The sequence below is a fragment of the Siniperca chuatsi genome, linkage group LG20 (assembly GCF_020085105.1).
Source record: "Siniperca chuatsi isolate FFG_IHB_CAS linkage group LG20, ASM2008510v1, whole genome shotgun sequence".
NCBI classification, from domain to species: Eukaryota; Metazoa; Chordata; class Actinopteri; order Centrarchiformes; family Sinipercidae; genus Siniperca; species Siniperca chuatsi.
The window spans coordinates 15,447,968-15,472,918 of record NC_058061.1 but is presented as its reverse complement, the minus strand read 5'-3'; the positions used below and the strand labels follow the sequence as shown (position 1 = coordinate 15,472,918).

At 39.8% G+C, this 24,951-nt stretch overlaps 2 protein-coding genes across 2 annotated transcripts; both read right to left on the bottom strand.

The window, feature by feature from the left end:
* Positions 1 to 1,859: 1,859 nt before the first annotated feature.
* On the bottom strand, positions 1,860 to 6,666 carry LOC122868093 (gap junction delta-3 protein-like). Its single transcript, XM_044179698.1, has 2 exons — positions 5,914 to 6,666; positions 1,860 to 5,452 (listed from the first exon to the last, which is right to left on the bottom strand). Exon 2 carries the CDS (start codon positions 5,236 to 5,238, stop codon positions 4,375 to 4,377), a length of 864 nt encoding a protein of 287 aa, XP_044035633.1. The 5' UTR covers positions 5,239 to 5,452; positions 5,914 to 6,666; the 3' UTR covers positions 1,860 to 4,374.
* A 131-nt stretch (positions 6,667 to 6,797) lies between these two features.
* Positions 6,798 to 20,193, bottom strand: top2a (DNA topoisomerase II alpha). Its single transcript, XM_044179692.1, is given in 36 exon segments — positions 6,798 to 7,362; positions 7,489 to 7,721; positions 8,031 to 8,150; positions 8,246 to 8,304; positions 8,405 to 8,585; positions 8,886 to 9,050; positions 9,557 to 9,677; positions 9,869 to 10,075; positions 10,354 to 10,437; positions 10,554 to 10,703; positions 10,803 to 10,894; positions 11,046 to 11,120; positions 11,123 to 11,240; positions 11,381 to 11,581; positions 11,729 to 11,863; positions 11,976 to 12,207; positions 12,353 to 12,501; positions 12,951 to 13,072; positions 13,188 to 13,302; positions 13,403 to 13,495; positions 13,646 to 13,755; positions 13,901 to 14,006; positions 14,531 to 14,641; positions 14,894 to 15,019; positions 15,146 to 15,303; positions 15,398 to 15,536; positions 15,627 to 15,764; positions 15,914 to 16,015; positions 16,370 to 16,543; positions 16,632 to 16,844; positions 16,939 to 17,036; positions 18,034 to 18,179; positions 18,350 to 18,413; positions 18,546 to 18,636; positions 18,881 to 19,030; positions 20,035 to 20,193. Coding segments are annotated over 36 exon segments (4,740 nt in total). The 5' UTR covers positions 20,053 to 20,193; the 3' UTR covers positions 6,798 to 7,218.
* Between the last annotated feature and the right edge of the window lie 4,758 nt (positions 20,194 to 24,951).

The following is a 24,951-nucleotide window of genomic DNA, read 5'->3' as shown; positions in this document are numbered from 1 at the left end:
TATAGGGAAAATTGAAACAGTGTTCAATTGGTACACTTTGAATTAATTCCAAATAACTGATATCATAACCTTCTTTCAAAGGAAATTGTCTGGAACAACTTTTAACTATTCTATATGATTTCCTGTTGTGTTCTTTTAACTAAAATAAATGAGTGGGTACTTACCACGTGTACTGTTGCAGGTAATTGTGTCTATTTTTTCCAATCATTAGTCGCATATGAAATAGTCATTTCCAGGAAACCTCCTTACAAATTATTGAGAAATTACAACACATATAAAAATGAAGTGTTGTAAAGTGTTGTTGAGGGAAAGTCAGTCGTGTTTATCCAAACTTACAGGGACTGGAATCAACATTATTGTGTCAGAAGTTACCAAAACTCAGGCCAGTGAACAAGCAGCTTGATTTGTTTAGAACTGGGCACTGCGCCGTAAAAAAAAAAACAAATCAAAGAGCTATGCAACAGAGTAAGCTGTCACTACTGTGTTTGGAACAAAGAAAGCAAACTATAGGAGTGATGTTTCTGGAGTCTCTCAGAGACACTTCTATACTTCCACAGCTGTCAGTCAGCCAGGTGTGTACTGAGAGAGCCTCCATGGAGCGGACTGGGGACACAGGTAGAGCACAGGGAGCCCCTTAAGTGTCTTACTCAAGGTGGAGGGAGAATGGAGGAGGGGGGGCAGAGAAAGATGTTATCACTTCCATCTCATCCTCGGTGTTGGTGTGAAGGGAGTCGCTGAAAACAGATCACCTATATTTTCTTTGAGGCAGACTCCAGCAGCGAGGCCTTCCCGGATTCAGAAAAGACAGAGTGAAGTATGGAAAGGCACAGAAAGACAGAAAAAAAATGATTCTGAGGAGGAGGTGTATAGAAAGACAGAAACAGGCAGACTTCCAATTTGACAACGTAGGCATGAAAAGGTAGAGACGCAGGCAGACAAAACGAAATAGGGAAAGTTTCGACGGTAATCCTCTTCGACTCTTCCTTCCTTCCCTCCCGAGTGGTTATATAAAACACATCTAGAATTCTGTTCTATGCACATCAAAGAGCCTGCACCGCTTTGCAATCTGCATATATGATGCGTCCAGGGAACAGCAGGAGGGGGAGGTATGTGTGTTTCTGGGAGGAATGTCTGAGTCAAAAATAAGCTTCTTTGGAGAGTGTTTAGATTACTTTGTATTTAGATGAGCCACTTGGATCTGTGACTGCTTAAGTCTTCAAAGGACAATCACATTTTCTTCATGTGAGCGTGCTCTCACTGCAAACACATCAGTGATCATTGAAAACAACTAGTTAATTCGGTCAACATGGAACTGTAAGCTTTTTCGAGGTGGAGACATTATATTGTTTTAATCAGAACTGAGGTAATATACATGAATTAACGTAAGAAAAAATCCACTCCTGACTCGAAAGTGTGGATGCTGTCATTGAAATAATGTGGATGCAAATGAAGTCATCTAACTGAACATGAGAGCTTCATAATTCATGGTTTTCTGCTCCACTGCTGCCACCTACTGTTGACAAAATGCACTCAAAACAAGGAGGCAGGGGAGGTGCTGCTTTCATGCAAGATTATTTGCTCGATGCTGTTGTTATCAAAGCATTTTTGCCAAATATTCGGAACATATTCCAGTAAATTCATTGTTTGCTGTTGTCATGTTTTGTTGCAGGCATTATGATGGTTTCCTCAGCAGCTGGAAGAAAACAATGTCTGAGATTTACATCAGCATAAAGTCCTCCCAATGTTTACATTTAGAAAATGAATATTATTTTGTGCAGGTGTCAACATTTGACAGGTCATAAGGTTGACGTGCAAATCATTACTTTTATTAAGTCAAATGATTTCCCCATAGATGTGATTAAATTAGTAGAACATGAAAATAAATGGACATCTTCGACTGATACATTTTCCCCTTCAGCAGCTGAATGTGAAAGCCGTCTTCTAGTGTCAAACTCTGCACAAACATCCAAATGAAGTAACAATAAGCGAAACACATTTTTGAAATGAGGGGAACTTTAATATTCATGTTCTGTAGGTGAAGAGTGACGATATGAGGCAGCTTTGATTAGAGTCCCTCACACCACCCTTGTATGTTACAACAACGCAATTTAGAGCAGAGTGGCGTCACAGCATAATTCCTGCAGATACACTTGAGTGTAAAAAAAGAGTAAAACTGAATGATAACAATAGCATGTTAAACATCTGTTGATGTGTTTTTTTAGTCGACAAATCATGAGCTTGAACATCAAAGCAACAAGTAGCTTCATGTTCAACATCCTGCGCAGCAATGAAATTTGAAAAATGCCACTCTGCTTGTTTCTGATATGCTGTTTAACAGATTACATTTTGCAACAACAACAGTCTCTCAAACAAACAGAAACATACTATGGGAAACTGAATTCATCTATACTGTATGACTTGCTTTGCACTCAACTGGCCCATTTACAGTGCACTTTGAAAATATAAGCATGACAAGCAGAAATATCTGTTACAGAAGTGCCAATAAAAAAACTTCAGTCATGTCAGTCGCCAAACATAATGAAATATGTTACCATTTACAATACTTAGTAAAAAGTAAAACACTGGGATGAAACATCATTGATTTCACAAAAGGTTCTGAAGTACGTGCAGTTTTTCATCACTTCATTCATGATCATGTGAAAGATTCATGTAGCGAAAGTAAAACCTGAGCAACCAGTCCTGCTGCCAGCTGCTCTTGGTGTACGCCTGTGAATTACACTCTCTGTTCACATCATCACATTCAAGCGAAAGTTATAATTTATTTAAAAAAACAAAAACAGAACATTATTTCAAAATCAGCCCTTTACCCTTCCTGGTCATGGTCACAATGTGATGGATGTTATTCAATGAAATGATCATACTGTATAATGGGATTTACTATAAAGTAACTATTGTCAGGTGGTAGGGTTGTCCTTGTTTAAAAAGTCTGGTACAACTTTTTAATGAAGCATCCTTTATAAGGGGTTTGTAAGTTATAACTAATGACTTTATTAATGGTTAAGGATTAATTTACTAACACTTTATAGATCATTTACAAGCCATTGATAGGAACAACTATTGGTTTGCAAAATTGTGAAAAATCCCTTTGGCCAGTGTTTATCCTTTCTATCTAATAATAATGTCGTTATAAATGCAATTAATACAAGCTTAATAAGTTGTTAATAAATGGAGTTTGGGCCATAGCCTCTGAAGCCATTTTCCAGAAGGCAACCCAAAAGTTGTTCTTATTAAGAGCTTATAACTGTTCTATAAAGATTTAGCAAATTATTTATTTACCATTAATAAAGCCATTAGTTATAACTTGTGAACCCTTTATAAAGGGTGCCTTATTAAAAAGTGGTACTGAAAGGACAACATTACAACCTTGATAAATGAAGGTATTAAATACACTGAGGACCTCAGGGTCTAAATGTTTACAATGAATGCCTCAATATAGAACCTAACTTACTTCCCTGTCATTATAACTCATAACAGCTCATACCAGCTTACCATACTTAGAGAAATAATTAGATATTTTGGGAAATGCTTATTTGCTTTCTTGTTGAGAGTTAGAAGACTGATACCACTCTCATATCTGTGCAGTAAGTCTGAAACTACTGTCAGCAGCGGGTTAGCTTAGCTTAGCACAAAGACTGGAAACGGAGGGTAACAGCTAGCTCCAGAAAGTTACTGCTCCCGTCCAAGAAATAGTCATAAAACCATATTGTATTGTTTTTACACTTTCTTTTGTTTTCTTATGGATTGAACAAGCCAGATATAACGTGGTATAAGGTGCTGGTAGGTGGATTTCATGAGCTTTGGACCCTGTTTTCAGTCTTTGTGCTAAGCTAAGCTAACTAGCTGCTGGCTATAGCTTTCTATTAACATACAGTCATGAACTCTCAGTAAGAAAGCAAATAAGCATTTTTCCCCAGATGTGGAACTATTTCACGCTAAAATAGAATTCAGAAATGGTTTCCAGTTTACAGAGACAGTTGTCTTCATCTATAGATTTTGACTTAAATGCTATTTTATGGTGGATTTTTCCATTACTAAGGGTGTGGCAGAGGCATGTACAATCAGTTCTCTTTGAAACAAAGAAGCAATCAGTGTATCAAGTGTAATCCAAAGGCTTTTCCCCTCCTGTCACTCATCAGACCAAACAAGTCAACAACGCATCCGCCTTATCAAAGCCTTCATTTCTTGTCTTCGCTCATTTCCCAATCTCCCAAGCATTTCCTTATGATGTCTAAACACTTCTTTACTCATTAACAGTGAAACAACTTGTTGTGACACGGCATACAGGAATTAGTAATATGGTTATAACATTTAGATGAAAATAAATTATTTCAGCATGTTTGAATCAAGGCCCTCTCACACCATGAGAGTCCTGCTGCTCACATATTTGCCGCCCCTGTGCTTGTGGCAGACTCTGGAGACTTTCCTACTTGCGTTGCTCCTCAGCGATCCTCCTTTCAGCCTCACGCTGCTGGCTGCACTCTCTGACACTGTCCTTCCTCTGGGTTTCTCCTCTGCCATCACTTCCTCTTGCTTTAAGTTGTGGAGGTTCTCGCAGACGCAGGAGCGCTCTGGGGTGAAGGGCTGCCTTGAGCAAAACCACTTAGAGGAGCCGTAGAGCAGCTCGGCACAGCTGGAAATCGCTGCTATCACCCCTACAATGAAGTAGAAGCAGAGGAAGACTGTTTTCTCTGCAGGGCGGGAGGTGAAGCAGTCCACTGTGTGGGGGCAAGGAAAGCGGCTGCAGAGGAACTGGGCCTCCACCTTGAAGCCGTACAGCAGCCACTGGCCCACCAGAAAGCCAACTTCTGCCACTATGCGGAAGGCCACGTTGATAATGTAAAGCCTCCTTAAACGGATGTCTTCTCTGTAGTCCTGGCTGCAAATTTGGCTGAATTTGGAGCGGCTGTTCCTCTTGTTATGGTGATGCATGGCATATATGAGGAAAAGCAGTGAAGGTGTGGCGATGAGGACGATGTGAAACACCCAGAATCTGTACTGGGAGATAGGGAAGGCCATGTCGTAGCACACCTGTTTGCAGCCCGGCTGGAGGGTGTTGCAGGCAAACTCCTCTTGCTCATCATCAAACAGGTCACTGGCTACAGTTCCCATGATCAGTATCCTAAAGACAAGCATGAGTAAGAGCCAGAAACGACCAAGCATCGGCGAGTGGGCTTGGAGGTTATCAAAGAGTCCACTAAGGAAGCTCCATTCACCCATGATTGCAGCACTGTCTTGGGTACAGCTTCTTGAAAGTGTGGAGCTTTATCCTCCTGTCCGTCTCAGAGCAAATGCTGTCTCTGGTTAAAAATAGAAACTAAAATGTATCTTATTATCTCCAATTATTAACTCATAAACAGACCAAACTGCAGGTCAAAGGTTGGTGTTAGGGTTTATGTGCCTGAAGTGTTGATAGGGTTCACATTCCAATAACCTGAAAGCAAAAATAAAACATGATTATACCACCTGCAATAACAGCAATTTAAGCATATGACTCAAGGGATAAAACAATACCGCTGGCCTATATTAAACCCCTAGGTATTTCACTTTCTCTTTAGGTTTCATTTAACAATTGATCTTAAAGAGTCTGTAAGAGAGAACAGTTGCTATAATATAAATTACCATTACCAGTTACTATTAAAGGTACAAGTCATTTTGGACCTTTTCAAATACTGGCCAATGAATTTGTGCCACATGTAATATGAGTAATCTTAATGTTGGTTATCACATGTTTGAACTTAATTTTAAAGGCAACAGTCATGAATACAACCTTGACCAGCTGCAAGCTGCTACTTGTGGCAGTATACTGGTCTGAAACTGTACTGATACAGCTTTTCACACAAGCCAGTGGCAGCAGGATAACAAAACAGGTTCAGCCTAAGGAATTTTATTTACCTAATGCAGAGACAAGCAAAACCAAACCTCTCTGATGAGCCTTAATAATCCTGCTTTCTTGTTTGTCTTCTCCCACTCATATATGTCCGCGAATAAACCTACGGAAGATTTAAAAATTGTGTCCAATCAGTGTTGTGCTCATGTCCACACCAACTTCTGTTTCTCTCTCACTCTCTCCAAATGGGATGCGATTGAGGTTTGCTGGGGTTTATAATTGAGAGGGTGGTAACAGTTTAAGGAAATTCCTGCTACGTCCTAATCTGAGCCCATCAAGAGTCCCAGACAGAAGCAATGTTTACCCAAGAAAGGCAAAGTCTTGATGAGCATTTCAAAGAGCTTCCTAAATGGCAGGAAGGATTTGTTTCAAGCTGCACCACCAGTTTCACTGGTCAGAAGGGGAAACATGAGAAAAATCAGGATGATTTATGCACGTTATATGAACTGCACATGCATGGGTGCTTCATTCAGTTAGCATTAAAATACATGACAACTTTTACTGAACTCGTTTGTGCAAGGCATAAAATTGTTGATTGCGTCCAAGTAGTTATAGGACTTTGAACTAGCTAATCAGTGTTGTACTGAAAAACTAGATAACTACTTCTCTAACTCTCACTGATCACAAACTCAACTTGTGAATAAAAACCCAAAATTAAAAGTCTTAAATTAAAGTCCCAAATTTCTCAGTGACCTGTTCCCCATTACACCACAGTATATCTAGCACATGTGCAGCTGATGCTCCTCCCTTCCTTAAACATGTCATTTGAATTCTCTTACTGACAACCTGACTTGTACAGAAAACATCAATGACAGATTTCAATAGACACCATTAGCCCTAAAGCAGTCCTATCATGCAACTCATAATTACAAACACACTGCACAACCACTACAAACAAATTAACTTTATTTTTCAAAATATAAAATGAACAGCCATTGAAATATTTACAAGACAAGACAAAACACAAACAAGTGGATTACAAAAGATTTTAAGGGTTAGGGTTTACGGTTAAGTGTAAGTCATGTTAAGACTAAAACTAGACTTACACACAGGTATAATGGGGTCCAAGCACCCGACGCATCTTTTCTTGACAGGATGAGAAACTTTTTTTCTCTACAGTGAATCAGATTTTTTAGGACTGCAGTTCTAAGGTCCATTTAAGCCCCAAGTGTAAATGCAAGTGTGCTTCAAGTGATAAAAGTGAAGCCATATTAATCACGTGGTACAAACTATTTGTATAACTTACTAAATAACCTGCCTTAATACAAAATCTAAAAAACATGACCACATAGACACTTAAAGATTAAAATTTAAAAGTCTTCATCTGAGTCCAGGTTGTAGGTTACAGGTTTCCGGGCACGTGAGGGCTTGTCTCGTGGTGCCACAGCTACAGGAGCTGCTGCTTCCTGGTCTGAAACCTGGAAGCTGTCATCGTCGACCCACTTCTTGGTTTTCTACAACAGAGAAAATATTCAGGTATAAAAAAGGTGTTAATAGTGACTTACAATACCTGAATAAATGAATAACATAAAAAATATGAGGCCTCATGGTCCGTTAACCCCTTCAGTGTAAAAACTGACCTTGCTGCAGGCAGTTGTTTTGGCCTTGAGGCGTGACATGAGGTTGTCTGAGCTGCTGTCAGATTCGTCACTGACAGCCTGTTTCCGCTTGAGAACGGGTTTCGCCTTTGTAACTGGAGCTTTAGCTTCACCCTCGGAGTCACTGGAATCAAATGAAGGGACCTTCTTGGCAGCCATGTTGGATGAAGGTTTGGTTTTAGAAAGAGCATCCAGGATGGACGGCTGCTTCACATCTATGAGAAATTGACAGGAAAAACAAACCATGCTAACTGTGCAAATTAGGGAAGGATGCATATAATTTCATTTAACCATCATGCACTTTGTGTCTAATCTACATGTGCTTACAAGAAATGTGTTTGATAAATGTGTACAATTTAACTTTTGTAATTGTTACTACTTATTGGTACCATTTGAAGAGATATAAATAAAAATAGCAATATTACAGCGCTCAAACTTTAACCATGCATCTGCTCTTCAATCTGTGTGACATACAAACCATACTGAGCTGTTCCTAATTAGGCTAAACAGACTTGTCTAAATACCTGAAGCCTTCTTCTTGGATGCAGCCGGTTTCCTTGCAGCAGCAGCTTTCTTGGGTGCAACCTCTTTGGTTTTACATTGAAGAGTAGCCTTAGATGCAGGAACCTGATCATCCGACTGAGCTGCAAAGAACCACAAAGAGCAAATAATTAAACCTCAGACCCTTGGCCCAACATTTCTCAAGCTCATCACATGAGTGTTCCATGAAAATACTTACAGCTTGACTTGGTTTCAGCTTGTTTTACTGTTGATTTGCTCTTTGCCACTTTCTTTTTCCTGCATAGAAATGATGGAATATAAGGTAAATAAACAGTCTGAAAAAGCCTTGATGTGAAAGAAGCTTTAAACATGAAGCCGTCTGTTGTCTCATACTCACGTGGGTTCTGGAGCTTTGGGAGGCGGGGTTGGAGAGTCCACGTCGCTGTCAGCCATGGTGCTGGGCTCTGGGGCAAAGCTGGTATCATCATCACTGATTACAGCTTTCCGTTTTGGAGCATCCTTCTTCCCCCAGTCATCAAATTCATTTTCACTGTCGGACATGCTGTACTTCACCGCAGCTGAAGAAGCAGGTAACAGAATGGTTTGAGTTAGCAATGCTGCCACGTATTGCAGGGTTGTTGTTTTTTTTAAACAAAAATTAGAATGAGAAGTTTGTTTTGCTAGAGTCCTCCCATAATAGATGAGTAACATTTCTGGAGTGATTACATCTTGTCTAGCGGTATGGTTGAGGGAAGAGCTTAGAATAGTGCTCTGCCAAGTATTCGTATGTATGAGCAAACAGTCTTTTCAGAGGACAATAGATGGGAAACTCTGTATACACCTGTGTAACTATCAGTGATTATCATGGTCACATTCACCTTTAGTTTTGCGTTCAACCCGCTCCCTGGGGGCAACCACTTCCTCTGCCTCCATTTCACCGTTGGACAGATCGTCAGACTCATCGTCCGACCAGGGATTCTTCTTGGGCTTCTTGGCAACAGGCTTGAACTGAAGAGTGCTCTGCTTGCCGGTCTTTGATACTGCTGCAGAAAAGTGCGTTTCTTAGTCGTCTTTAATAAAAATTCAATGAAGTATTATTGAAAATGATTTTTAAAAAAGTGCAATCTGTAATAATTCACTGTCACACATTACTTATGATGGTCAAGATTTTTGGTAATTTTTGTTGCATTTGCAGATGATGTATTTTCCCAGGGCTGCCACTAGATATTACTAAAGAGCCATTGGTTACTGGTTGCACCTTTAAAACAGGACACTATATATTTATTTTATGTAGACACAGACGGAGCTGTGCAATCATGCTTAAAAGTTTTGATCATGATTGTTGAGTATAGCAAGTTCCAACTATTTATTTTATATTTCATTTTACTGCATTTTTTGCATCTTGTTCGACAGAAATTTTACTTTTTAGATATTGAGATATTAATTAAATTATACATCATAAAAATAATAATAATCAAAATAGAACTCAAAATTGGTCAATGTAATATTTCTATCTACCTATCTATCTATCGATTGGAGTCCTTCTCACCTTTTTCCTTTGCCTGAGTTTTAGTTTTTTTGCTCAGTCGTGCAGCCAAGCCAATCTCCTCACATGGCTCTGCATTCTCCGCATCTTCTCCAAACTCCATCTTCATCACCACATCTTCATTCTAAAGTACAGAAATTAGGTCAAGCAAAATGTGCTGTACAAACAATTGTTAAATGCAGCTATAAGACTTACAACCAACAAATCAGTTTTGTTTTTGACAGTTGTGATAACTGAGTAACCCAATAAACAAAAACATAATAATGTACACTAATCCTTGTCTAGTGTGCTTTATTTAAATATGAAAAGACATACCTTGATTTTCCTGCCCCTCTTGCCTTCTCCTTTCTTAAGATCAGCCTTCCTGTTAGCTTCAGCTTTCATGGTGCTGGTAACGCGCGGGACAACACGCCGACCCTGTGGCGTGGGCAGAGTCTCCTGCTTCACCTTCACTGCTTTGCCTTTTCCAGTCCCCTTTTTAACAGGCATGGTGGCATTCTCCTTTTCCTTTGCCTCAATGTTCTGAGCACAAGAAGGAACAAGATCACAAGATTATTCAGGAGGGAAAAGTTTGACAGTGACGACTGAATTTAACCAGGGTTTCCACAGATTTCAGTGCTCAATATGCATGCATGTTCATATGGGAGTGGCAATATGACTGTCAATTAGGCAAATTATATTGCCAATCCCTTTCTAAAACTATGGTGGACATACTGTAATTGACTATGTGACTGACAATGTGCACTTATGACTGCATGTATAAAAAACAAAATAAGTGTAGACAGATTAAGAGCCAATACCGCCAGTTCCTCAGAGAAAGCAGCAAGGTCTTCCCTCCACAGGTCTGCTGGAGACCTCTTCTTCAGGGTGTTCAGCTCTGTCATCTATAGAGCAGCAGTTGGGTCAGAAATGTTTACACGAGGTAAACCAATTTAAATTGAAAATTTCGAATTTTAAATTCGAGCCATCAGCAAGATTGCAACATAGCTCAACATCACACCTTAGCATCCCTCTGTTTGCACAGCTCCTCTTTCTTCTCTTTGGTCAAGAACCACATGGGCATGCTCAGCAGGTAGTTGTAGTCTGGCCCACTGGTGTCCTCCTTCTCTGTTCCTTCCTCCTCCTCTTCGTCCTCCATCTCCTCCTCATTCTAAGAGCATGAACACAAATGTATAGTCTTATTTGCTCAGGTGGAGGCTCATTATTTAGCATTTCTCATTAATGTAGCTGAAAGCCATGTGATTCCCACCTTCTCTTGAGCCTGTTTCCAAGCCTTTACTGGATCAGAGTCATAGCCCATCTGCTGCAGCATGCGAATCAGTTCCTTCTTTGGCTTGTTCTCTACAAGTACACGGACAGTATTAGTACTTTCAAATCAAGGGAAATCAAAACACATTCTAAGTTGACAGTTATGGCTAAAATGATAATCTAAATTGTGATTGCAAATTGTAGCAGTGTGTGCTTTAAACAAAAATTGTAACAAGCTACTAACCGATGACCAAGGTACCCTGGATTTTCTCCAGGATGAAGCGGGCCTGGTTGGTGAGTTTAGCACTCTCTGCCCCAGCATGCCAACCAACCAGTCCTTTCTCAGCACATAGTACTTCATCCTCAACTCAAAGAAGTCCTTGAGAATATCCTGCACAGATTCATACTTCTTCAGGCTGCCCACATGGTCAAACAAAACCTAAAAAGGGGAAAAATAAACAAATAAATAAAATAATATTACGTTCTGGATGATTTGGAAACAGGTTAAGCTTTTCAGAAATGCTTGAGGTTTTATTGTAATGTACAAGACCGGAACATTAAATGTGTGGTAGCCATTACCATAGAATTGCAGGTGAGGGGACTCTGAAGTTTGAAGACTTTGTGGAGTCCAGCAGCCTCCGCCTCCCTCAGCTTCTCTGCTGCCATCTTGACCACAAAGCGCACAGTGGTGTCGGTGTGGTATTCCTTATAGTCGGTGATCAGAGGAGGGACCTTCTCTGTGCCATTCAACATAGGCTCCAGAACGTTCTCCTTGTAGGCCTAGACCACAGAGAATAATGTGAAATGACATATTGAGGTAATTAAAATGGTCTCAAAGGTACTTAAAATGAACAAGAATTAATTTCATTTGATTCTGTTACAAACAGCATCAATCGAAGGAGGAAGGACAAAACTTTAGTGACTAACCTGTGTCCAGCATTTGACAGGCAATTCAGAGATCTCAATGGTGGTGGAATCAATGATGGCCACCTCGCCACTGTTTATATACTGGTTGTCCATCACATGCTCAATTGTGCCTCTGAAGCCTTTGTAGTTTGGAAACTATGGGAGAAAAAAAAAGCACCCTCATCATTTGATTTGTACACCAGGAGACACAAGAGAGCAATCTCAGAAAGCAACAACAGCTGCAACAGCAACAATTTCCTGTCCTCACCATGGGCAGAGGCTCATCGCCATTGAGCATACGGTGGATGTTGCTGACGATCTCTCGTATGTCGTAGTTGGGGATCTTGCTGGCCCAGCCTGTGCCGATACCTTCGGCCCCGTTCACCAGCACAGTGGGGATGATGGGCATGTACCACTCCGGCTCTACACGCTGGTTGTCGTCATAGTTGTACTTGAGTAGGTTGTCATCCACAGATGGGAAAACAAGGCGGGCAAGAGGGCTGGAAGGACAGAAAGTTGGGAGAAGTTTTGAGTTAATCACTGACTAGGTAAACCATGAAATTAACCCACATTCTCAAACTTATCACTTGTGTGCAGGAGGCCCATAGCTTCAGATTATTTGTAGTTTGTAAGGAGGTTGCTAACCTGAGCATGGTGAAGATGTATCGAGGGCTGGCAGAGTCCTTGCCACCATGCAACCTAGTTCCAAACTGACCCAGAGGCTGCAACAGGTTCAAGTTGTTGCTTCCCACAAAGTTCTGGGCCAAACCAACAATGGTCATCATCAGAGAGACCTGAAAAATGAAAAGAGTTGAGATTAAATCAGTACGGTATTATCAAAACTGCTAAATATAGCTGGCTTTGCTCTTCAGGAACATTTGGCATAAAATTAATTTGCTATGAAAGGCTGTTTTGCATTTCTTCCTCTTCAAATTAATATTTAATTAACCAGAAACTTTACAAATCTGACCAGGTCTCGGAGAAGACTTTGCCAAGATGACAGTATCTATTTCAAATCAATGTAAAAGTTGAAGGCAAATGACACATACAGTGTGCAATAGCAAAATACAATCCAAGCTAAATAAAAAAAACCCGGTAACTACTGTTTTCCCCACATATGGATGCTACAATTGGTAGTAATCTAACATCAAACCAACAGGCTCTTCTACATACTGAAAAGATAAACACAGAAAGCTTAGCAAGTTAACAAAAATCTGCTCATTCAAATGTCATGTAATCTCACCTCTCCATGGTGGTAGGCTGACATCTCAGCCACTGAGCCAGCCAACTGGGCCACCTTCACCTCCCGCTTGTCATTCCTCTTGAAGCAACAGAACAGCACTTTCCTCTGGCCTGGTTTCAGACCTGACATACAACACAAATGCAGACGCACATTAGACCACTCTCACACCTAACAAAACAAACAGTGTTTCTTAAGAGTTACAAATGTGTTCTTGGTGATCATAATCATTTCACACACCGTCCACCAGGCAGGGGATTGACCTCTCGTTGTCAGAGTTGGAGAAAAGTACCAGCTCCTTGTTGACAAAGTCGTTGTAGGAGAGGGACTTGGTGGACTGACCATACAGGTAGTCCTGATGAAGAGACCACAAAAGATAAAGTGAAACTTAACAGAAACCAGTAGGAAAAAAAAAAAAAAAAGCACAAGAATTTCACCAATTGTTGGGACGTTACCTCAGGCAGGTTGTGCTCTCTGCGCTGGCGCCTGTTGATCATGAAGTTGGTCAGCCACTCTTTCCGCTCTTCCACTTTCTTCTTGCTAAAGGCCTGGGCAAATCAAACAAAGATGCAATCAGATATTAACACTCCAATGGTAATTACATGCTAGCCAGAATTTTTGAGATAACTTATAATGCATCCTGTAATGGGTTTACACATTGGCTGTGGAGTGAGCCAAACAGAAGGGTAATATCTTACAAGGGTGATAGCTTCATCGTCTTCAGGTCCAGAGTACTTGAATGGGATACGGTGTCTCTGCATATCAGAGAAGTACTCCTTGGCTTCCTGCGATGTGCTGGTTCCCAAACCTGGTTGGACAAAGGCCACAAAAGGAAGAGAACCTATTAGATATGGCATTATGATGACACACAAGACTATAAACCATGACACTGGCCAGGTGTGAAGGGTTGCTTACTTGTCATTTTTACTACCACACAGGGGTTTATAACAAACCTTTGTAGTATTTGATTTTCCAAGATGTGTGGTTGGACTGGCTTTCCTTCCATGCATTGAATTCAGGGATACTGTAGAAAGACAGCTGAGTTTTCTTGTGAGATGCCTAAAGAGAGGGAAATAAAAGAAGTCTGCAATCACTTCATGTCCTCTCACCTTGTCATTTAAATGGTTAAGGTGTTTGACAACAAAATGGTAAAATAAGAATAGAATATGACCATCATCAAAGACGAATCATGAACAGTATGATTTTTATATAAATGGTAGAATTATTGCCAAAAAGCACCAACAGCAGCTTTCCTTCAAAAAACAAAAAACAAACAAACAACAACAACAACAAAAAAAACTTCAGTTCTGTGTGTTCTGGGGTTTTGACACCAGATGGCAACGTTGTTGTAAATTCAGACAGACTACTCAGACAGTTTGGACCTCTATCAAGGGTAGAAATCACCTTTGTTTCACATTATTTGTTATATCCCCAAATCATTTAGCTACTTTCCATAATTCCAGTTAACTACATGAATTGATTCAGACCAGGACTGAGTTGTTCAGAGGAAAAAACAACAACTTGTCAACCACAGCCCAAATATCCTGTGATTTCAGTGTTAGACTTTTGGGGAGACTACGTACCTTGATGATGGGGGTGATGAACTCTTCCAGGAAGTTGTGGCGCAGCAGCGATGGCCAGTTATGGTGGATGAAGTTGATTAGCAGGCCCTTAATGTGGGAACCATCTTGATCCTGTCACAATCACAGGAATACAGTAGAGTCCAGTCATATTAATGTAAAGTAATCTGATCTTTTACATGTGGCATGGCACCTATAATGAAGTGGGTGACAACCTTGAAAAGCAGAGTTTAAAAGGTTCTCTATGACAGCACTATAAAGTTGTAAAATAAGTTTAAAATGATGAATACAAATTGGATACATAAAAGCAAAGTAAAACAGATGCCCTAGATGAGATAAAAAGATCAAATGAAACTGCTGGCACACCTGATCTGTCATGATCATGATCTTGCCATAACGCAGACTCTTGAGGGATTCTGGGTCGCTGTAGTTCTTCTTGTACTGAAGACCGAGGATCTTAATGATGTTGTTGATTTCAGCATTCTCCATAATCTGATGAGGAAGACCAAACAATGTTTACTCGCAGCTGTTTGCTAAACTACATTACAGACAGATAAGGCTAAATATGGTTCTTTGATTGAACCCACTGACTATAAGCAAAATACTGTTGGACCTAACCTGTTTGAGTGAGGCCTCCCGGACGTTGAGCATTTTTCCTCTGAGAGGGAAGACGCCATAGCGGTCCCTGCCGACCACTCCCAGCCCAGACACAGCAAGTGTCTTGGCTGAGTCTCCCTCAGTAAGGATCAGTGTGCAGCCGATGGAGTTCTTCCCACCTGCCAGAGAACACGGTTACTGCTGTATGAGATGACGACAGCTCATTTGTTTTCTCATGAGGCTGTATTAAAAAAAGAGCGTGGTATACAATACCTGCATCATTGGCATCGTCCAGTTTAGGCACCCCTTTGATTTTTGTGTGTTTAACAGCTGAGCATTTCTTGTTGAGCTGGGTCTGAGCCTTGAACTTCACCCAGTTCATGATACTTTCCACAATCCCACAGGATGTGGCCTATGGAGAACAGAAAATGAAGAGGAATTAGTGAAATCCAAACAATTACACTTCTGAGTGTAAGAACTTTGAATGATTTTTCATTAGCACCTGTTTAATGAACTTGTCACTGAGAGGACAAGTGGACCCAAAGGTCTTCTGCTGCAGTGTCATGTTCTCTTTGGTCTGAGAGTCAAAGGTGGGGTTCTCAATCAGGCAATTGACAAAGAGCCACATGTGGTTCTTCACCTGGATGGAGAGGGAGTGGAGCATCCTCAGTTATGTGTTTTGCTAACAGAGAATATTTGGAATATTTTCCACTCAGTATTGCTCCAACAACTATGACAAACTATAAATCACACAATTTCAGATCTGAGGTTATAATAAGATTACTGTACCTGGAAAGGCTTGACGGCCACCCCAGCTTTATTCTTCTTCTTCACCACTTCAATGAGCTTGCCAACCACCTGGTCAGCCACATAGTCAATGTGCCTCCCTCCCTGAGGTCCAGAGGACAAACACAAGATCCCATTTACAGAATAAATGTCATAAGTCTTAATCACAGTGACACAAAGTGGCTGGGAGAGCAGCCAGACTTATACTTAGCTGCCAAAGGAACCTGGTCTACTAGTTCAGTCAGCCTTTAAATGCTTTATAGCTGCTTTAAGATGAAAATTTAAACAGGGCTGACAAAATAAGATTAAAATTAAAATTGGCACTCAGTATCCCAACAGACTACTTAAAAAATTAATTGGTTTGGCATGGAGGTCACAACCCACGCTCAATCAATCATACTGTTACACATATATACATAATAAATGCACTACAAAAGATCTAATACACTGTGACATTACCTTGGTTGTAGCAATACTGTTGACAAAGCTGACTTGCTGAAAACCTTTCTCGCTCATGGTGAGGCAGACCTCCCAGCGGTCATTGACAATCTCATGAACCACTGTGAGGGTATTGCCAATCTCGTCCACCTTGTCCTTCACATACATGTCCACATAGCTACGGAAACCTGTAATCTGGAGTACAAGAGTGGTTGTCTTAGTCTTAATCACAATTTCAGGTGGAAAGTGAGAGACAGAAAAGTGAAAAAGCATGGTAACTTACTGGCAGCCTCTTGCCATTAAAAAACACACGGACACCCTTGGAGGCTCCAGCAATGTCGTAGGCCCTCCTGGTCATCAAAGCCACTGTGTCTTTGTCCAGGATGCTCATTTTAAACTTGGCCAGATCTGGCCTGAAGGTGATGCAAGTGTATTCCTCTCCGTCAAAGGGTTTGAGGTTAGCATCGCCTGCCCTGCCCATGTTGTCATACCAAGTCTGTGGAAAACATGGACATACTGTAAAATGACATTTTCCACTTACTAGTTACAATGATTACAAAAGAGTAAAAGTGGTTCAGCCTCCCTCCTACCTGCTTGAAGGTCTTCCTTGACTCTTTACAGGAAGTCTCCACAGTGAACTTTGTGCTAAAGATGTTGCAAAGCTTAGCACCATATCCATTGCGTCCACCTAAAGAACAAGCATTGGTATGAAGATTTATTTATTTATTTATTTAATGTTTATGTAATCAGGCAGTCTCATTGAGATTAAGATCTCTTTTCCAAGAGACATCAGATAATAAAGCTTTAAAATCTCCAAGGGGAATGTAAGACTATTTTGAGGGCAGTTTGTAGTTCACTCCATCTAAAAAAGGTGCATAGCACCTGAAACCAGTCCTGCCAACATTAGTGCGTACATGAGTAATATCTAAGGTTCAGTAGTTACTGGATGATGTACTGTAGTTACTAGATTTAAATGAGAGAAGAGACGTGAGGTAGTTTGGAAGCTTTATAGATGAATAACATGAGATGGCTATTACTTCTTGACTGTAAGGACGTCCATCCAACCGCGTGATACAGAGAACAATGATGAGTACAAAATGTGTCATTTGTGATAAAGTGTAAAGCACTTCGATACACAGGATTTAACTGCTGAGGTGTTGATGGAGCAGCATGACAATAAAGAATATCTTCATAGTCAAGGACAGTCATGAAGGTTAACAGCACAATAGTTTTATGGTTGGAAGAAGACAGACATCCTTTAATTCTATACAGATAACCTAGTTTGATTTTTAGGTATGAGTCAAATGTTGAATATGAATCTTGAATGATAGTCTGCTGTCAAGCCAAATTCCTAAATATTTGTATGACTCAGCAAACATAATATGGGTGCCATTTAAAGTTGTAATGGCAGGATAGTCAGAGACACTGGTGAGGGTGGGGAATACCATGAACTCTGTCTTTTCTGCATTTAAAACTAGTCCGTGACTTGTCTATGACTGAAGACAAGCCAGGGCCTGGGCTGGGGTGGTGCCTGGAGCATATAAAATAGTATCATCGGCAAGAAAATGTACACCGAAGTATTGATTTGGAAATATTATGTTATTTATGTATAACGTAACGGTCTACTGATTTAACACCAAACAATCAAAACAAATGAGTCTTCAGAATTCCACAATCAATCTCACCAGTGACTTTCTTTTCGTCATCATCGTAGTTACTGGAGGTGAGGAGCTGTCCGAAGATGAGCGCAGGCACATAGACCTTCTCCACCTTGTGCTCCACCACAGGAATACCCTTCCCATTATTCCATACACTGATGGTATTGTTTTCACTAAAAGGAAAAACGTACACACACATTTCATCATGTGCTTCTGTGATACCAAGGAAATCAGTTGAGCTGCATATGACTTGGGGCTATTTGACAACTTACAAGCAAAGGGACACAGGATCATAAGACATTTCGAGATCTTAATAGGTCGTGCAATATTATATATTACTCACACATCAATGTTGACCTTGATGCAGGACATGCTCTTGTCCCTCTGCTTATTGTCAGCTGCATTTACTGTAGGGAGAGTAAAATAAAAACATAAATAAATAAAATTGCTTCAGTATAGTAGGCCAGTCATGGGATGGCCAACATTTTGTATATTTGTCTACATCATACACCATCTAAAATTATGAGCTATTTACTCACCAAGGATCTCATCAAAAATCTTGTAAAGCCCGGGCACAAACGTCACATCACGGCAGTTCAGTCCAACATCCTCATCATACACCCACATTTGCTAAGGAAAGGAGTCAAATAGTGACTACAAAAATCATGCATATATTTGTATAATATGAACCATTAATGCTTTGTTCTCCCAATAAACATCCTGCAACTCCGCAGTGAGAGCAAAATTCTTCAGCAAATATCTAAAATAGTCCACCTTCATATCAGCTCCTTTGAGATTTACCCAAGGTCTTAAATCAATTAAAGTTCATTAGAGAAGCCATCAATTTCAAAGACATTGCTGTGTGACTTCTTACTTGGGTGACAGGCTCTACAGAGCCTATGTAGGAGTCCGGTCTGAGCAAAATGTGCTCCAACTGCGTCTTCTTCTGATAGATCCTCTCTACTGACAGCCGCTTCGGATCTTTCTTCGTCTTTTCCACCGGCTTGTTTTCAAAGTAGGTCTGCTGCGAATGACACAGGGTTATCTTTATTGTGAATTTTCTTGCACTGCAGTCAAGACTGCAGCAGGGATTCTATTCGTGTTACAGGTAATCTTCATACAACGAGCAACAACATCTGCAGTGCCACTTGCTTAAACAGCTTCACATTTGTATAATTACTTGAATCTTGAGTTTTAATGTAGACAAAACAAAACCTGACAATTTGGTTAAGACAAAAACTTATGTCTTTTAAAATTTGAAATTTAAATAATCAGTGCACAGTCTACAAAACACCCCCTTGAAGTTGCTGGGATCTGATTTCATTGTGTTGCTCAAGGACAGTTCAGAAGAGCAGATGTTTGAATCAGGGTTTACTGGTTGCAGCCACTTTTTTTTTATTTCGAACATGACAAACGCAGCCCAAACTACACTTTACCTCTCTAATGTGAGGTCACATTTCCACCAGTTTTTCAAATTAAACACTTCAAATTGATTGAAGTTCCCCGGGGTCCGACTAACTACAACATTAGCTAAACTGCTATATTGAAGTTAACGTTGTTCCTAAATGAATGCAACATTAACGTTAGTAGTGCAACGCCATGGTCTGCTGTGAGACTGGTAACCTAGTTAACGTTATAGGAAGTGATGTAACGTAAGGTTAGCGTTAACGTTAACTAGCCAGATGGTTAAGGTTATGGACCATAATATTAATATTGTTTCTAAAAATCTATTGGCCTACATCACACTTGATGTTGTGCCATGTGTATAGGAGGTGAGTTATCATGTCAACGTTACTGATAGGGGCACATTAAATATTATTTTGTTGACCAGTGGATTTTGCACAATGCAGTTTTGCGTTTTAACATCACGCGCCATTACTTAAATATCGTTAACGATAACTAGCTTAATGTTGTCCTAAACAATGTTAGCTAGCTAACTAACTTTAACTGTTGCTAAGTTTCACTGTAGCTAACACTAGCAGTAACGTTAACTGCAAGTAGCAAATATTGAAATGACCGTAAAGTTACCTTCAGTGGTTCAGCCATTCTTCTTATTTTTAGTGCAAAACCCTGGGGCTTGCAATAACTTACAGACTTCGTTTATAACTAACGTCAATGCTAGCTAACCAACTCCCACCTTACTCCTAAAAATAACTGCTGCCTGGCTGCACTAAAACGTATCGTCGCTGAATGAATCAAGACTTGATTCAAAAATTCGAAACTTGGAGGAAACCTCTCGCGCCAGCAATATTGACCAATCAAACGAAGGGCCCTGTGACGTTTCCCTCCAATGAGGAAAATAAAACAGTCTTTTTTCAAGTAAACAACCAATCACCGACGGTCAAAGAGGCATGAGCCCGCCCACGTTGTGTCTCACGGCCAATAAGCTTCCTATGTGCTTGAAAGTAGATTTACATAATAAGTTTATCGATGCTATGTCCAATAGTAACAAAAATCTGCCAACCAGCACCTCTAAAGTTTCAGTTTTTGTACTAATTCATAGACTGTATGTGACTGTATATCTTTCTATACAGTCTATGTATTAAATTAAACAATGGATATACAACTTGTTAATTAATGAGCTTTGGAGGTGCTGGTAGGTGGATTTTGTTACCTTTGGACAGAGCCCGGCTAGCTGTTTCCCCTTGTTTCCAGTCTTTATGCTAAGCTAACGTTCTGTGACTTTAATTTATATTTACCTTACTGACATGAGAGTGGTATTGATTTTCTTATGTAACTCTCCAACAGTTATGATTAAACTAATAGTAAACAAGATGAAGACCAAGGCGAAAGCTCAGAGAGCAGTGGTAGAAGCATATCTGACTCTTCAGCAGCAGTATTTGACCTGTGATGTTTGCATCATGAATATTATAATCGAAATAGATGCTGATAAACTATTGTTATCCACTCCAGACATTACTCCCATGGATGCACTGCCTCACATATACACACACACACACACACACACACACACACACACACACACACACATATATATATATATATATATATATATATATATATATATATATATATATATATATATATATATACACAGCATATGTATATACAAAATTTGATTTCTAATTTTGACTTCCTGTTACCCTTGATTGATTTCTCCATACATTTGTGTTGATAGAAATGTGTTGTTGTGTGTTTTGAACAGTATTGCATTATCTTGACATCACTATGTAACATTTAGGAAATAAACTTTGTTATTTTTATATTAAATGCAATTAAGAATGCTAATAAATTGGGGACTCAATTTAAACATTTCAATGCCGAGCTTAACTTTTTCCAATTAATTTTGTTTCTCATTCAGTCTCAACTGTCAGCGTCTCTTTCTTCAGAGTCTTTTTCTTCATTTCTGCACATGGAGGCGAGCAGATGCTAAGAGCGTCTTCAGAGCTTCACAAGCCTGCCGCCACAGAGGAAGCACATATTGACAGCTTTATCTGCACAGGTGAGTTTAGGACGCTCCTCATCCTCTTGACTAGGGCTGTCGTCTTCTTCTACTTCTAACTTTAGGGATCCAACCCCTCCGACACGGTCTGGTAGGAAGTTTGGTGCTGAAAGGTGTTCAGTGTGTTCATTGGACTGCTGTGATGCCGGAGCTTCCTGGGATGATCGGTTGGTTGACATCCACTCTCAGGTGCCCCAGGAGAAACAGGAGTCCTGTCCTGACATAAAAACCAACTCTCATTATTTTATACAATATTAATATAAAATATCATCAACATACGGTATGTGATGTTAACTTTGGCTTATCACAACGTTATGTCACAATAGCTACTTCTATATTCTTAATAAAGGGCTTACTCACTTTGATGACTGAAACGCCACAGGCTCTCCATCTTGTCCTGTCTCGTCCTTCTGATCTGGTCAGGAGTGAGAATTTCTTCTTCGTCGTCATGCAAACTCTGGATGTACTGCGGGAGCACTGAGTCTCGGTCTTCTGTGTTGTCTTCTCTCACCGGTGGGCCTGCACGCTGCACCTTTGGGGTCCAGTGCTGCTCCAAGGTCCCCTACAGTTACCATGTGTTACCACAGGGAGGCACTGCATTGGTCTTGGTGGTGGAGCGGCTGTAGACTGGCAGGAGGACACTGCTCCCCTTTTCACCTCTGGATAGTGTTTGGGGACAGCCAGTGGCAGCAGCTGAGGGGACTTAAAATTACAACAAAGTGAACGATTAATTAAAAGTGATAATAAGAATTACAGGAGACAAGCATTAATGTTGTCATGAACTATTTCCATGCCTTTATCTGCCACAGCCACCTGCAAAAAAACATCAAAGTACAAGAGAATAAGTGAGATAAATCATCTTTGAACTATTAAATAAGACAGATTCAGATTTGCAGGAGAGTTTTGTTGACGTTGTTACTAATTACGAGCATACCTCTGTCAGTTACAGCCATCTGCACCTTTGTAAAAACACACAGCAGAGTAAGTGAGATAAAGAATCACTGAATTACTAATAATAAGACCCGCAAGACTCTTTTGATAATGTTATAAATGATTTCCATACCCTTGTCTCGTGAAGTCACCTTCCCGTCTGCCACTGGACGGGAAGATATCAAAGTACAAAACAGTGAGTAAATAAGTTATATTAAACGAATAAACAGGTATATCATATGTAAGCTAGCATTTTTCCAGTTTTATACAGTCTATGATTGACACATAATCATCTAAAACCATTAAACATTCAATTCTGATTTGGCAATAATTGGCCGATGTGGAAATAAATATTACATTTTGTAAACCTTTGATTAATTACTTGAATGCCTGATTGAGTGATTATTATTTGTCTGACTTTGTATGATCAAACTACAAAGGACAAGGACAATGCAAGGAAATATCTTACAAAAATAATCAAGATGAACCTTTTCCCAATAACAGCCGCTATTATTACCTGCATAGGTCTATATACATGCACAGCTAATACATAGCACATATTTATTTTATAGTGTGGCCACTTAGTATATGAACATATGTTTTTTTATTTAATTGTTTTGGCTGTACTGCAGCACACTGGAAAGAAAAACTATCAAATTGAAGTGCTGACTTTGAGCTTTAAAGGAGTTTGGAGGTGATTATTGGGTGAGTGGTGTGGGAATCGTAGCCCATTTACCCATGGGGGCTATATGTATAAAAAGAGCTAACATTTCTACACAGTTCACTGGATATTGATGTAAACACCATTAAACCTGGAAGTCAGCACTTTAACGTCATATGCATTGTTTCATTTTGCTGCACTGTATGTACAGTACATATACAGTGTGTAGCCACATAGTAAAATGAAAATTCTGTGACAAACAGCTCTTTTTTGTCTTTCAGAAGATTCAGATATTATTAAATACACACTTTCATCAAAGAGCTTCTCAAGCTTTTGACCATATGTGAAACAGATTACGGTTAGGCCTCATCAAATTATTGACTAGATTGTGCCTCATATAATAATTAAAATACATTAAGCTAAAATGGATATATTTTTTATATCCTCCAAATTTAACCATAAACAGTTTGTCTTTGATGTCATCACATCTGCTGGTTTTTGTGGCAAATGAGAGAGAGAGAGACGGCTCTTAATAATGCACAAAGAGATTTTGTCAAGAGCAACATACAGTTTGGCTCAGAGAGAGTACTGATGTTTTATACACATATGAGTTTGGGTTTAGACCAAATATCAACAGTCTATTATCTGTCCTCGGGTCTGTCCATACAATTTCATTCTATTCCATAATAAAATTGTATATGTCTAAATCAATTGGTTACCAAGTCATAGGGCAGTCTTTATTGATGGCGTATCACACAAGCTACTATATAGCACTTTTTAAAGCTTTACCATATTCTTTGAATAATAAGCTAGCTATGTTATCCTGCATAATTTACAGAGATCAGAGAAACATCTTGTCTTGAAGCTACACCAAATAATTTAACACCTTTCTGAAAAGTGAAGTTTTCATCAACACCATCACTGTTTATACAGTCTATGATCAACACCCAAGGTACTTGTATCAGCGGGTGACAGCTGCTTCTTACAAACAGGAAAGAAAATACTTTTAGTACTGAAGATTTTTGTTAGATGTACAATAACAAGGAAATAGTAGGCTCGCATACCTATGCATACCTTTTAATTCACCAGTCAACGGTAGTCACTGATACAGTTCAAGATATATATTTATACCAGTTAAGTCAGAACTAAAGGTACATTTTAAAATCCATTATAGAAATACACTGACTGGCTGACTGGGCCGCCCGGATGGTTCAGACAAACAAGCACTCACCACAACAAGCTTACCACTGCTGAGGTGGTTCAGTTGGCTTAGCCCCATCGAAGCTGGTGAGAGATTGTGTCCTGGCTGGTGTGTCTACATTGTCTCTTTCCCTCTAAACACTTCTCAGCCGAAGAGAAGAAATGGAAGAACAGGCCATTCCAAATTGGGAGGAAAAAGGGAATGTACAAAAATTGACTTGCAGGAAAGTGTTCTATAATGTTTTCTGGGAGTGCAGTGCTCCCTCCTGAAGTGTTCAATTTCAATTGATCAATTTATCAATATTCTCTCCCCCTGCACCTCTGTCTTTCTCACTCATTTCCTTCAGTCTCTCTGTCACACATGCATAAACACTGTACATGATAGCTGCCTCAAAGCTATTTAGTGGTTAATGGGTTTATTACCCCAGAAGTGTGCTGTTGTAGTTTCATGATAGCCCTCAGCTGATGTGTTTCTGCAGCTATGTAGCATCACGCAACGCTTTCCTTCATGTCTTACCGTGTTCAGCTGATGTAAAGAGATTCAGAAGTGCAGGATTTAAGAAAGCACTACAGAGAAAAGACAGAGGATTTTATTCAATACTAAATAAACATGGACCGTTACATTTCTGGTCCAATCAGTCAATGGAAATACAGTAACATGATTCATCTAACCGTTCTACCATTCTTATCT

Bases quoted from the DNA above. Each gene is read 5' to 3' on its own strand.
- LOC122868093 (XM_044179698.1), bottom strand. From the start codon at position 5,238: ATGGGTGAATGGAGCTTCCTTAGTGGACTCTTTGATAACCTCCAAGCC.